Here is a 14477-nt window from a genome sequence, read left to right as displayed (position 1 = left end):
AAACTCAGCACTATTGACATGTTAGGCTTGATAATTCTTTGGGTTTTTTTTTGGGGGGGGGAGGTTGTACACTGTAGGATGTTTAGCAGCATCTTTGGCCTCCATTCACAAGATGCAATAGCACTCTCCGTTTTAACAACCAAAAAATGTCTCCAGACATTGTCAAATATCCCCTGATGAAGCAAAATTTCATCACTCCCTCATTCTCCCAGTGAGAATCTCCCATCTCCCATCACTCCTTCATGCTCCCTTCTTCATGCTGTGATGGTAAGGATAAAGAGCCTTGGATTCATAATAATCTTCAATATAATAGCCTTCTTTATGCTTCCCAATTCTAGGTCCTATTGTTTTTAGTAACCTTTTCCTTACAGAGCTTTCAATATTTGAATCATTTGAGTACCACTGTTTCCATATTTATTTGTAGTAAACTTCTTTGAGATAATTGTACATTCACATACAGTTATAATAGAAATCTTACGTTATTTTTTTACCTAGTTTCTCCCAATAGTAACATCTTGTGAAAGTATAGCAAAATATCACAAACAAGGTAAATGTTGTAATAACCCATTAATCTTACTCAGATTTCCCCAGCTTTATTTGTACTCATTTTATTTATGGTTTAGATCAGAACAATTTTTATCACACCTGAAATTTTGTGTATCCAACCATGAGTCAAAAATATAGCAGTGCTACCATCAAGGATCTCTTCTGCTGTTTCATAACCACACATCCCACTCCCTCATGTGCCCCTAAGAAATCAATTCTCTTTTCCTTCCTTACTGTACACAAAATCACCAAAAACACATATAATCTGTACCTTTTATAAATAATTAACAGGTCACAAATAATATAACAAGGTTATAATATAAATTCACAATTTAGAAAAATTTTGTCAGCTTTAAAAAAGTTATTCAAATTTAAATTAGTCACAAGTAAAAAGACCACATCAAAATATTCTTAAATCATATTAAGAAACAGAAGATAAATTTTTAAAACTGACACAGTATAACTTACTTTCAACTACTGAGTATACCTAAAGTTTTCACTTATAGCCAATTTTTACAATTTAAACTTTTCCAAATTTTATAGATTTACTTGACAAACAAAATACACTGGCCTTACACTCAACCCAGGAATGTACTACACTTCACTTGGTTTATAACAATTTACCTTCAATTTCACTGGAGATGGACGATGTCTCTTTTTAACTTCTACCCAAGGTTCTGAGTCCAAGTCAGGCAAACTGGTAGACAAACCTCTAGACATTGCTTGAAGCTTACTTGTTTCAGTATTTTTCTTTGGGTTCAGTGGACTTCCAGTTCTTGGAGAATTTGGGGCAGACTCTAAAATTTTAAGTTGGTACTTAGTTAAAATATGGTTTTCTTACTTATAAAACACTTCTTTTTCCTTACTTGGGCTTGATTTTTTTTCCCGCAAAAACGCAATAAATCAAATCTCAATTACAATTTTTCCAATGCCTTTCAAACCTGAAAAGATGTAATGCAAGATGTATTTGAATGAAGCCAATGAATAATAGATAAAAGAAATGTCACAAAGTCTTACACAGATCACATTCATTCAAACTTGTTAAGCATATCAACTGAGTCACTAATTGTGGTAATACATTTAACTGAGGGGTCAATTCCTTGTCAAATCTTAAAATCTATCAATTATAAATAATGAAATTATGGAATCTCAAATGCTATTAAGCACAGTAAATGCATATTTTATTCAAGGCAGTATCAGTCCTTCACTATTCTGCTACAATCTATAGCAAGGCAGTCATTATTCACACTTCACATTTCCTCTGCTTACTGAGTTTTACCCAAATGCAGTGTGCCCACTTAGCTCCTACTGGATACTGTAAAGAGTAGAATGTCACATCATTAAAGTGCACTGCCCTGGTAATAAAGTTTAAAACATTTTAACTCTGTTGGAATTAAAAATGCTTTTCTCCACACTATCTCTTAATCAAAATAATTACATCCTCTATAAATAAAATCCTGATTCCTCTACAAATCTTTTTCTAAAAATTAAAAAGAATACTTAAGTTATAATGCAATACATACTTCTTTGGACAAAGAGTTTTAAATACAAATTTATACTCTAAGATTCTAAATATCATTTAATTTAGTCCCCAAAAGCCAATTACTTGAAAATATTGCAAAGCTGAATATTACATGGAGAAAGCTGAAATAAATGAACAGCAACAATTCTTTTATTTACTAAATGAAAATGCAAAGGCACATTCCAGGACTTTGGGTTTGAGAGGAATATTCCAAGATTTTACTCTCACCTACTACATGCTAGAATCAAGTAAGAGTTATTCTCCTCTCTATGAAAACCTATTAGATACAGGATTCAAATATCAAATTACTATACTACTTTTTTAAAAAATACATTCCTTCATAATGGAGAAGGCTCTAAACTTGTACTGTCCAGTACAGAGCCACTGGTCCATATGGAGTTACTGAGCACTTAAAACATGGGTAGTCCTAAAATGTTCTAGTAAGTTTAAGGTCCATACCAGATTTCAAAGTCTTAGTACAAAATATCTAAAAAGGTAAAATGGATCTGTAATTTTTGTATTAATGTTATGATATTTGGGTATATTAAAATATTTTAAATGTTAAAATTAATTTCATTTGCTTTGTAGCTTTTCAGGCTATTAAAATTATTAGGATTACGTGTATAGCAAACATTATATTTCTATTTGACACTGCTGCTTACAACTTTCTTAACGGTACATGTGTCATCAACTGACCCACAGAGGTAGTATAGGTGAAATGCTAGGTTTGGGCTGCAAGTATTGATATTAAAGTTATAGGAATGGGAAGATATTTATCTGCAGAGAACCCTATTTCTAATACTATAAATCACCTATGCTCATACAGTGAATAAAGCCTTAAAAACAGACTAAGAACCACCACCCTAGCAACTGTGAGAATTAACCAAATTACTATGGATAGTTCATGTATAAATGATTACAATGGTACATGGTAGGGAAATCAGTTAACTACTATTTTTAACACAGAAATCTAATCTTTAAACACCTACGTAAGCTTATTATATAATTATCTCTAAACGCTCGCTAAGCTTGAACGTTTCTACCATGAAGTCAAGTGTTTCGCTATATCCACAACATGTGCTTACAAATTAAACATTAAAATACCAAAGAATTTGAGTAAGACAAGAAAATTTAGAATAGTCTGAGTTTTTAAAGGGAAATGTTCACCTTATAATTACCTACACATATGCTGTGTGACTTGTTTTCTTTTACAATGAAAAAATTTCAAACATTATGTATGTAAATTTTAAGGGTTAACGGTAAAGCCCTAATCTTCCAAAAACCAATGAGCCTGCATATTACTTGGATGACTTGACATTAAACGTACAGATAAGAAATTAGACACACACTTTGACATTTATAGGTTCTAATTTGTGAGAACATAGAAAAAAATTTATCTTTGCTGTTTTCATTAATTGAAAAAATTGTCAACATGACTCTCCAGGGGTAAAATCACCCTATATGTTCCATGATTATCTATCTAGTTTGACTTCTTTATCGACCCTGAACCCAGGTAATGATACAGATTGTTTTAAAAGGATTATATACTTTATGTGTGGCACATTCACGAATACTTCTGCAATTTTCCAAAGGAAATCCCACAGCTTATTAAAAAATCATTAGGGATCCTCCTACACATTTTTCAAAAAGCCAACAACAACAAAAAACCCCAAGATGGTCAGGTACCTGACCCTCTCAATTTTGATGAATGAAATCCTTTTACTACTTAAAAGAGTTGATAATGCAATACTATATCCATTGAACTGCAAACCCTAAATTTTAAAATTAACATCTTACCATTCCCATAATCAACATTTTCTGGTGCATTGAGGTCCTCTGTTCAGTGCAAAGGTGAACTCATGTTACACAATTCAACCTCCATAGAGGGAAAAATAGACATTTTAATTTCTTTGATGAAAAAAACAAAATGTTTAAGTATTTTACCATATAAATCCCTCAGGAAGTATACATCAATGGTTGTGTTTTTTGAAATATAAAGTCTTCTCTTTACAGATAAAAATGATATAGATAAAAGTTTCTTTATCTATAGGTACAGATAAACACAATCTACTTTTCTGATTCCCATATCCATTTCAAATTTTTGGTGACATACTACTCTCCACTGAATTTAGGACCTAAGGCTTTCTCATCAGAGGGTAATTATTAAAGTCAGAAATATGGGGATTCAGGGAAAAGGCTGAATTTATGTATTTATTCCTATGGTATAATGTAAATCTGTATAACTCTAAGAACATTCTTTCTATATGCCTTCATTATGCATCCAGGTACAGATGTATAATCTAAATAACCTAAAATTTTTGACATTTAAATATATAGTGACTTGTTTTGGCAATGTGTATATGAGATGTAAATGAGTGTGTATTTAAAAAAATACAAAAATGTACAAGGCATTGTGATTTTATTCTTGTAATTTTATTAATAATGCATAAATGGTTAAATGAACAGGCATCAACAACTTGACTGACCTATCTTAGCTACCCTGTGGGGAAAGTATTTTCTATTTTTATCTAACTCACTTAAAGCCTGTTCATAAGCAGGTTAAAAATGTCATCTTGGACCCCAAGTTTACATAAATAAATTAATCTAACTTATACAATCAGACATTAAGTCTTTAAGAAAACCTAAAAAATATCACTTTTCTTCAACTTTTAAAACAATTGCCCAAGTTGTTTGCAAGGGCTAGAGGCATAGAGGGCTGACAAAGAAACACTAAATAAAAATAGCTGTGAGACTGTCCACTGGTACTTTATTGATGGCAGGTCTCATACTGGTGTACAAAAAATATATCTTGAAGAGTTTAGAAAAAAAATTCTTGTTCATTTCTCAAATGTCTTATCCCTCAGTGTCCACATTAACACATCTTATAGTCCATGTGAAATATTATGACAACATGTGAGTTGTACACTGTACACTATACTGAAGGGCAAATCAAATAGCAAAGGACCTAACAATCTGGGAAATGCCACTCAAGCCTCTCTATTTTTTGTTTTATTGATCTAGACACAGGTACATAAGTCTGGAAGGAAAAGACACAATCTTGCAATATTTCCAGAATGATAATTAACTTTCCCACCGTAAATAAAAGTAGCACAGGCAGCTCAGGCTAATTACACACAAATGGGTGGCTCCTATAAAAACAACAGCAGTCCTCCGGTCTCTCTCTCATTATCATCACAAAGGTGTTTATCTCCATTGTAGTGGTGGCCCAACCTCCGCCACAAGGAGTCGGGAGTAGACATTCTTGCATAGTAGACATTCTTGCATAGAAGTCTGGTCGCTTTCATTTCTGCAGCACGATTTGTTCCAATGTTTATAATATTTCAGTGAGTCACCTATTCCTCTGCACATTCGATCAAATGACATCCAAGCATCAGTAGATCATCACCCTGACTGAAAAAAGTTTAAGCACACACATTTTTTCCCAAGAGGGAATGTCTTAAAAATGATCCAGGAAAAATTTCTTAGTATCAAAGCAGTTTTTGGAAATTTTAATTACCATCAATTCTTTATCTATAATTATAATAATTTCATAACAGTACCCCAATGCTGCTTTTGAATACAGGTCATCCCATCTTTACCAGACACTAGTAGCAAAATTAAAGTCACCCCCTCTTGAGTATAAGACTTTTAAACTACTCGTCCTACTAGACTACTCCAATCTTACAAAAGGAAACTGGCACAACATATCTATAATCATTTAGTAAAATTACGAAGATAGGTAGAAATTCCATTCATGACAAAGTACACAATTTAAGAACAGAGCAGAGATTTACCCATAATTCTTAAATCCCTTTTTAATTTATGGCTGGGGGGGGGGGGGCAAAATGAATAGAACTCAGAGCATCAAAAGTCATTTTGTAATCTTTAATTTTCCTATACAACCTAAATAAACTTTTTTAAAGGATAGGTCAATTGGACCAAACAGCCCACCATTACACTGCTTGCTCTAGAAGAAAAGTTGTTACCTGTATGTGAACCAAAGGCTTGGCCTGGTACAAACTCTGGGCAATCAATCAGTTGAGAGAAGTCTGTTTGTGGCACACTACGTGGAGGAGGGCCCGGAATTGGCCACTTTTCTGGTTCTATCTTTTTTCTCATTTTCTCATCCACAATTTCCACTTCTGTGCTATCTTTCAGTGCCTATAAATAGGTATTTTGAGCTATTAAAGAACTTTCATTCAAGAAACTGTAATTGCACATCCTATACTTCTAATAACCTAAGAATTTTTTAAATCTGAAATTAGCAGACATTACAATAAATGTTTCTAAAAATACCAATGAATTAACTACTTAGAACGAATTTTTAAATCATTTGCCCCTGTAATAGGTAACACATATCCTCACATAACATGCAGCAGATAATTTGGTTTTTACAACAGAATAGGCCTTTAAGGATCATTACATCAAATAGAATCAAACTACTTTTACCATAATTAAATTTATTTTTTTCTCTATTTCCTTTTATCTTACCTTAATATAATACCGCCAAATAAAATTTAGGCACTATTTTAATAACTACCACAATTGATAAGAAACAGACACACACATTCCTCACAATACCCTATAATGTACACAGATGAGGAAACTGAGGCTCAAAGATCATAGACTGGGGCGCCTGGGTAGCTCAGTCGTTAAGCGTCTGCCTTTGGCTCAGGTCATGGTCTCAGGGTCCTGGTATGGAGCCCCACATCGGGCTCCCTGCTCAGTGGGGCTCCCTGCTTCTCCCTCTCCTTCTGCCCCTCCCGCCACCTCCCGTTGGTGCTTGCTCGTGCTTGCTTTCTCTCAAATAAATAAAAATCCTTAAAAAAAAAATCGTTTAAATAAATAAATAAAGATCATAGACTTAGTATGAGGCAATACTAGGACTCAAATAATTTATTAGCGGTCCACCACTAAGTCTTAGTCACTAGACTATAGTGCTTTGCAAAAATAAACATGCTGCAATTTAATGATAAAACTAGAACAAAATTTCCTCAAAATAAAGGACTTATTCATTTGAATTTTATCTGAAATTCAAGGGCACTCACCTTTTAGAAATTAAATCAGGCAAAATACAATTATATAAAAACTGAACATATATACTTATTTTATAAAAGTTAAAACTATCTTTTAGTGGAAGAACATATCGTATGTGTTACTTTTACATTTGTATGCCTTAGTGTAAGTATAGTACTCACTTTTCAAGTTATACTTTCAAAACTGGACAGGACTTTAAAATTATTAAAATTTAGGGTGCCTGGGTGGCTCAGTTGGTTAAGCGGCTACCTTCGGCTCAGGTCATGATCCTGGAGTCCCGGGATCGAGTCCCACATCGGGCTCCCTGCTCAGCAGGGAGTCTGCTTCTCCCTCTGACCCTAATCCCTCTCATGTGCTCTCTCTCATTCTCTCTCTCTCAAATAAATAAATAAAATCTTTAAAAAAATAAAATAATTAAAATTTAAAAACAAATTTTTTTGATGGGAATGAGGATACCCTCTGAAAAAATAGAGTTTGAGATAGGGAATAAAGGAAATAAGGAAGAAGCCTATAATAAGGGGTTGGAATTAGTGATAGCTGTATTTTTTTTCTAACATATTTTCCTAGTTTTGTCTGCTGAACATTCTAGAAGCAATGACACCCTAGTAGCAAACCTCAGTACACCTAGCATCCAGATCCTGCAACAGGAAGAGCCAGGAGACAAAAGAATTCCATTTACACAAATGTGTACAAATAAAAAGACAAAATTAATCTATGCTAATATAATCAGAAAAGTGGTTTGGGATGCGGCAGAGGGTTGATGGGTAGATTGACTGTGACTGGAAAGGGCCATTAACGAAGTCCTTAGAGGGGGCGCCTGGGTGGCTCAATTGGTTAAGCGACTGCCTTCGGCTCAGGTCATGATCCTGGAGTCCCGGGATCGAGTCCCGGGATCGAGTCCCGCATCTGGCTCCCTGCTCAGCAAGGAGTCTGCTTCTCCCTCTGACCCTCCCCCCTCTCATGTGCTCTCTCTCTCTCATTCTCACTCTCTCAAATAAATAAATAAAATCTTTAAAAAAAAAAAAAAGGAAGTCCTTAGAGGAATGGGCTGAATCTTTTTGGGGGCAGGCTTATACAATTTCAAAACTCAAAATGAACACCTAAGACCTCTGCCTTTTACAGCAGGCTATTTATACCCGAATTTAAAAAAAAATCTTTGAAACTTTCCTCTTGGTTTAAATTTTTTGGAACAGTGTTTGGAAAAAGACTGCCAATATGATGACAAAATATGGAGCAAGTGAAACTCTCAATGGTGGTAGTTTTAACTGGTTCAATAACTTGGAAAAAATGTTTAGCAGTATCTACAAAAGCTAACCATGTGTGTGTGTGTGTGTGTGTGTGTGTGTGTGTGTGTATTTATCTCCTGTTACCCATGTCACAGGAAAATAAGAGCATTATGACCATCAAAAAATATGTATGATAATGTTCACAACCATACCACAGATTCAAACTGGAAAGAACCCATGTATCTACAAACAGCAGCATGGAAAAATACATTGTGTTACATTCATATAATGAAATACTACCCCAAAATAGATAATGAACAACTGCTACGCACCAACAATATGGATAACCTCACAGAAATGATAAGTACAAGTCAGATATAAAAGAGTACACATACCTCTGATTAGGTGAAATTAAAAAACAAATTGAGAGAGCTCTGAGAAGCAATTACCTATGAGGAAAGCTGTGGTACAAGCTAGGAGCATGGTACAAGGGAGCTTCCTGGGATGCTGAACATGTTTTATATCTTAATCTGAGGGCAATTACACAACTTTATACATTGAGAAAAGTCATATGTAATCCTATGATTTCTAATATATAGTGTATAAATTATGCCTCAATTTAAAAGAAAAAAATGAGTAGGGAAAAAAAACCAAAGTTCTCTGTATACAACTATTCTAATAGTTATGTATACAATAATGTAGACAACTAATCTAATAAAAGGGAGCATAACAATATATTTAGTATAACATGTACCATCTCAGGAGAAATAATACACAAAAAAGAAGTAACACTGTCACCAAGAAAGGTTTAACTAGTTTACTACTGGTAAAAGATGGGAAGGAAATTCTTCACTATGTGAAGAATTCCTGAATTCTTCAGGAAGAAAATAAAGAGAACAGAGTGAATGTTGTGATTTAGACCTTAAAAACATCAAACAAAAATTAAGTTTTACACAAAATTAAGGAAAAGAAGGGCACCTGGGTGGCTCAGTCATTAAGCATCTGCCTTCAGCTCAGGTCATGATCCCAGGGTCCTGGGATTGAGCCCTGCATGGGACTCCCTGCTCGGCGGGAAGCCTGCTTCTCCCTCTCCCACTCTCCCTATTTGTGTTCCCTCTCTCACTATCTCTGTGTCAAAAAATAACTAAAATCTTAAAAAGAAAAATTAAGGAAAAGATCTAGACAAAATAAGAGTTTTATTAAAACCAAACCACGATTATCTTCAGCTCCTAAACAATTATAGTATACAGTTAATATTTCTGGATACCTGAAGATTTCTCTATTAATTTTGGTCCTTTTCTTAATGGTTATCTATTATTATGAACAAATACCAATATTAGAATACATACATAATGTATTCCTAGTTCCTGGTCCCATGCCTGGTACTAAGAGAAAAGATTTACTATGTGCAAAGACTTAAAGATAAGATGGCAGCACACATTGTGAGGAACCACAGTCAGACAATTTGGAAAACAGTTTCAGATGAGAATAGGAAAAATAGTTCTAAGAACTTTACAAATATGTTAATTACTTCTCTTAAGCCCTTACACTCTATGATAGTTTAAGTATTATTTACCCTATTTTAACAATGAGAAAACAAGCATGAAGAGGTTAAGTAACTTGAATAGTTATATAACTGATTAGCTAAAGATCAAGGATTAACTGAATTTATTTTTTTAATTAATTTATTTTGTTATGTTAATCACCATACATTACATCATTAGTTTTTGATGTAGTGTTCCATGATTCATTGTTTGTGCATAACACCCAGTGCTCCATGCAGAATGTGCCCTCTTTAATACCCATCACCAGGCTAACCCATCCCACCACCCCCGTCCCCTCTAGAACCCTCAGTTTGTTTCTCAGAGTCCATAGTCTGTCATGGTTCGTCTCCCCCTCCGATTCTCCCCCCCTTCATTTTTCCCTTCCTTCTCCTAATGTCCTCCACGCTATTCCTTATGTTCCACAAATACGTGAAACCATATGATAATTGACTTTCTCTGCTTGACTTATTTCACGTAGCATAATCTCCTCTAGTTCCACCCATGTTGATATAAATGTTGGGTATTCATCCTGACAGCTGAGTAATTGAATTTAGGAAAAAAAAAAAAAAGGAAGTCACAAACAGCTCTCAGCTATGGAGCAAGAATCAAGAACTCAGTAAACTGGATCTACCATATGATCCAGCAATTCCACTTCTAGGTATATACCCAAAGAAAATTAAAACAGGATTCTGAAGAGATACCTGCACACCCATGTTTACTGCAGCATTAGTCACAGTAGCTAAGATGTGGAAACAAACTAAATGCCCATCAACAGATGAAGAGATAAAGAAAATGTGGAATGCATATATATATGTATGTATATAAATATATATATATGTATATACGTGTATACATATATATCAATATTATTCAGCCACGAGATAGGAGGACATCCTGCCATTTGCAACAACCTGGAGGGACCTTACAGACATTATGCTAAATGAGGTAATTCAGAGAAAGACAGGTACTGTATGATATCGCTTATATGTGGAATCTAAAAAAGTGAAACTCGGGGCGCCTGGGTGGCTCAGTCGTTAAGCGTCTGCCTTCAGCTCAGGTCATGATCTCGGGGTCCTGGGATCGAGCCCCATGTCGGGCTCCCTGCTCTGCGGGAAGCCTGCTTCTCCCTCTCCCACTCCCCCTGCTTGTATTCCCTCTCACGTTGTGTCTCTCTCTGTCAAATAAATAAAAATAAAATCTTTAAATAAATAAATGAAATTCATTAAAAAAAAAAAAAAAGAGTAAAATGGTGGTTACCAGGAAAGAGCAGGTGGGGGGGTAAGACTGATGTTGTTTAAGGGTACTAATCTGCAATGAGTAGTAAATAATCCACAGAAATTTCATGCACAGTATTATGACTATAGACAATACTATAGTTATGTGATAAATATCACTATAATACCAATCATATTACTATATATGTATCAAAGTAAAAAAAAAAGTACAGTAAGCTGAAAATGAATGGGAAGAAACTGACTCAGTAAGACCAGCTATGTAGAAAACCTCATCTGGGACAGAGGTGTGAACTAAAGTATATTTTGCTTCTTTTGATAGTTTTTCAGGAAAGAAGACTTGAGCCTATCAAAATACAAATAATAAAATATTGATAGAATTGAAATGAAGATCCAAAAAAAGGAGTGAACAATAGAAGGGCATCCTTAAAGACTAACAATAATAGCAAATTCATATTTAGGGCTTACTGTTTGTGCCAGACACTGTCATTACACATTTCATCCTCAAGACAACCCTATGAAGTATTTATTGTTACCATTTCCACTTTACAGAAGTCTCAGGACATTGCCCAAGGTCACAAAACTACGAGGATGTGTATCCTGGTTCTCAAGCCTGTGCTCTAAATCAATGTTTATATTGCTACGCCCAATGAAACCTTACATTCATAACAGAGAAAGGACAACTTTCCCACTGTAACCAATGGTAGGTACATAATAAATGTTAAGTGAATGTAGACCTCTGCTGTTCTAAATCACTGTGCTTATATGTAAATTCATTAACAGTAACACAAAAGTTCCTTTAAATATTCCTTCCCTACTGCTATAAGTTATAAAGAAACAGGTAATCAATAACCTAAAAATTATGCCTAAGGACTCACTGGGAACACCAACAGACCAAAAAACCATACAATAATGAAATTACAACCAGATTCCTACAGAAGTACGGAAGAGCGGAGGAAACCAGTAACAAATTCATGGAAAATGACAACTGAGATAGATCTTTGCTATAGTACAAATGATGGCAGTAGTTAATAAACTCATTCTACTATGAATATAATCATAATATTTTTCTGAAGACTAAGTTTTACAAGAAAAAACTAAGTTTTTTTCAAATTATAGTATACAGAAATTATTTAGATGGCATCTATAAATAAATGTAATAATGGTAGTACTTGAAGTAATTTCTTTCATAAAACAAAGCCTAATTACACATCAACAAATAATAAATCACTAGTTTTTATTGTTTTTGAAATCTTGAATCTTCCTGGAGCTAGTTTTTAAAGCCTAGAGTGCACACGTTCAAAAAAAAATTTGCTAAAGAAATCTGTTAAGAAAATAAAAAGATGAGCCAAAGATTGGGAAAAAATATTCACGAAACACAAAGGATCTGTATCCACAAGAACTCTTACAATTATAAAAAAACAAACACTCCATTAAAAATAGGCAAAATATCTGAACAGACATTTCAACAAAAAAGGTACACTGATAGCAAATAAACACATAACAAAAGATGTTCAGCATCGTTAGTCATTAAGGAAATACAAATTAAAACCACAATGAGAAACTACTCCATATCTAATATTAAAAAATAAACTGAAAATACCAAGTGCTGATGAGGCTATAGAACAAATGGAACTCATACAAAATGGTGGAATGCAAAATGGTCAAACCCACTTTAAACATACTTCTTACAGTTAATACACTTACAATACATGCCAGCAACCACAATCCTCAATATTTACCCAACAGAAATGAAAACATATCTACACAAAGACCTTTCTACTTTATTCATTATCTCCAAAAATTGGAAACAAATCTAAATGTCTATCAACAAGTGAAGGGATAAACTGTGGTACATCCATACCGTGGAATACTAATCAACAATAAGAAAGAACTACTGATAATGTACAACATGAATAAATCTCAAAAGCACTATGCTGAATGAAAGAAATCAGAAATAAAGGGCTACAAACTACATACAAACATGTAACTTATTTATATGATATTCTGGAAAAGGCAAAACTAAAGGGACAAAAATCAGATCAGTGGTTCCAGGAGCTGTGTATGAGAAAAGGGATTGGCTACACAGGGGCACAAGAATGTAAGTCTGGCAAAACTATAGCAAAAGGGCAAATGTGATTGCCTGTATGTAGGGAACAGAAAACCAAAAATGTTCAAAGCATTTCTAGAACAGGACAAAAAATTTAACAAAAACATTAAGAATACAAGTGGAAAGACTTTTAAATTAGCATTTCTATAACACAGGAAAATTCTCAAAATTTTAATAAATAGAAATACATGCTATTGGGGAGGAGAGTGGGGGGATGGGTTAGCGTGGTGATGGGTATTAAAGAGGGCACATTCTGCGTGGAGCACTGGGTGTTATGCACAAACAATAAATCATGGAACACTACATCAAAAACTAATGATGTAATGTATGGTGATTAACATAACAATAAAAAATTTAAAGGAAAAAAAAAAAGAAATACATGCTATTTTGCAGCAACCTGAGAAGACTAAAGGACCAAGCTTAAGAAGGTCCAAGTTTGAAGGATCAGGTTAACAAGAGGTGGAAACATCATTAGTAAACCCCATTTGAGGGGTTTCCAAGGTTAGGCATTTACTTGGGTTTTATAAAATGGAAAAAAAAAAAAAAAAAGCCATGAAAGAGTGTAAGCCTTAGGCAACTACAGATTATTTTTGTGTTTTTTTTCCTTAGGTTTTTAATATAATTTTTAGAGCAATTTTAGGTTCACAGAATAATTGAATGGAAAGTACAGACTGTTTTGTAAATGCATAATTACCTCTAAAATGAGATTAAGGTTTGTAGTGAGAGCCTGAACACGGTGGAAACCAGCAATCAGGGAAATAGGCAAGAAACCTTGTTTATCCATCTTTCTCCTAAGAAAGAAGTCCCGTTCTAAATTTTCTATACTGAAGTAATATTCACTGAAAAAAAGAAACAAACAGAAATAAACATAAGTTTAATTCATTTATTCAACAGGAAATAAAAATATCTATGACATATATCAACAACTTTAAAATTATTTTATTAATAACATATAGATTTAATACAACTTAGATATAGGGTAAATACAAGAAAGAACAAAACCCTACTGAATTTAAAATTTCTTATCCATGAGTAGAAAGAACTTTAGACTACTGATTCCCTTCCAAAAACCTAACATTAACTTCTACTTAGATCAGCTTTACCTAAGTATAAAGAATTAACCAGCATTTTACTTTAAAATAGCTCAATAACTGATTTTTTTCAATAACTGATTTTTTAAAATGAGTCAATGAAGTGAAAATTTTCATTAAAAGTTACTTTAACTTGCTTCATTTAAACACTGCATAATGACTAAAAACA

The 14477-nt window shown here is 33.8% G+C and overlaps 1 protein-coding gene across 11 annotated transcripts in view; it reads right to left on the bottom strand.

Annotated features, from left to right (window-relative positions):
• LARP1B (La ribonucleoprotein 1B) overlaps window positions 1-14477 on the bottom strand; it is a 118917-nt gene that overhangs the window by 78552 nt on the left and 25888 nt on the right. For 10 of the 11 annotated variants that reach the window (XR_003520754.2, XM_027598742.2, XM_027598740.2 and 7 more), the window contains 3 exons: window positions 13912-14056; window positions 6055-6229; window positions 1171-1343 (listed from right to left, as the gene is read on the bottom strand). Coding sequence is in view for 10 of the 11 variants with exons in the window: in XM_027598742.2 (XP_027454543.1) it covers window positions 1171-1343; window positions 6055-6229; window positions 13912-14056 (493 nt within the window). In the remaining variant the exon portion in view is untranslated. Of the gene's footprint in view, window positions 1-1170; window positions 1344-4284; window positions 5480-6054; window positions 6230-13911; window positions 14057-14477 lie in introns of those variants that run through there. The other variant, XM_027598748.2, reaches the window with a different exon arrangement.

This window comes from Zalophus californianus, chromosome 2 (genome assembly GCF_009762305.2).
Source record: "Zalophus californianus isolate mZalCal1 chromosome 2, mZalCal1.pri.v2, whole genome shotgun sequence".
Lineage (NCBI taxonomy): Eukaryota > Metazoa > Chordata > Mammalia > Carnivora > Otariidae > Zalophus > Zalophus californianus.
The sequence above is the reverse complement of the archived record's forward strand: the minus strand, read 5'-3'. Positions and strand labels throughout refer to the sequence as shown.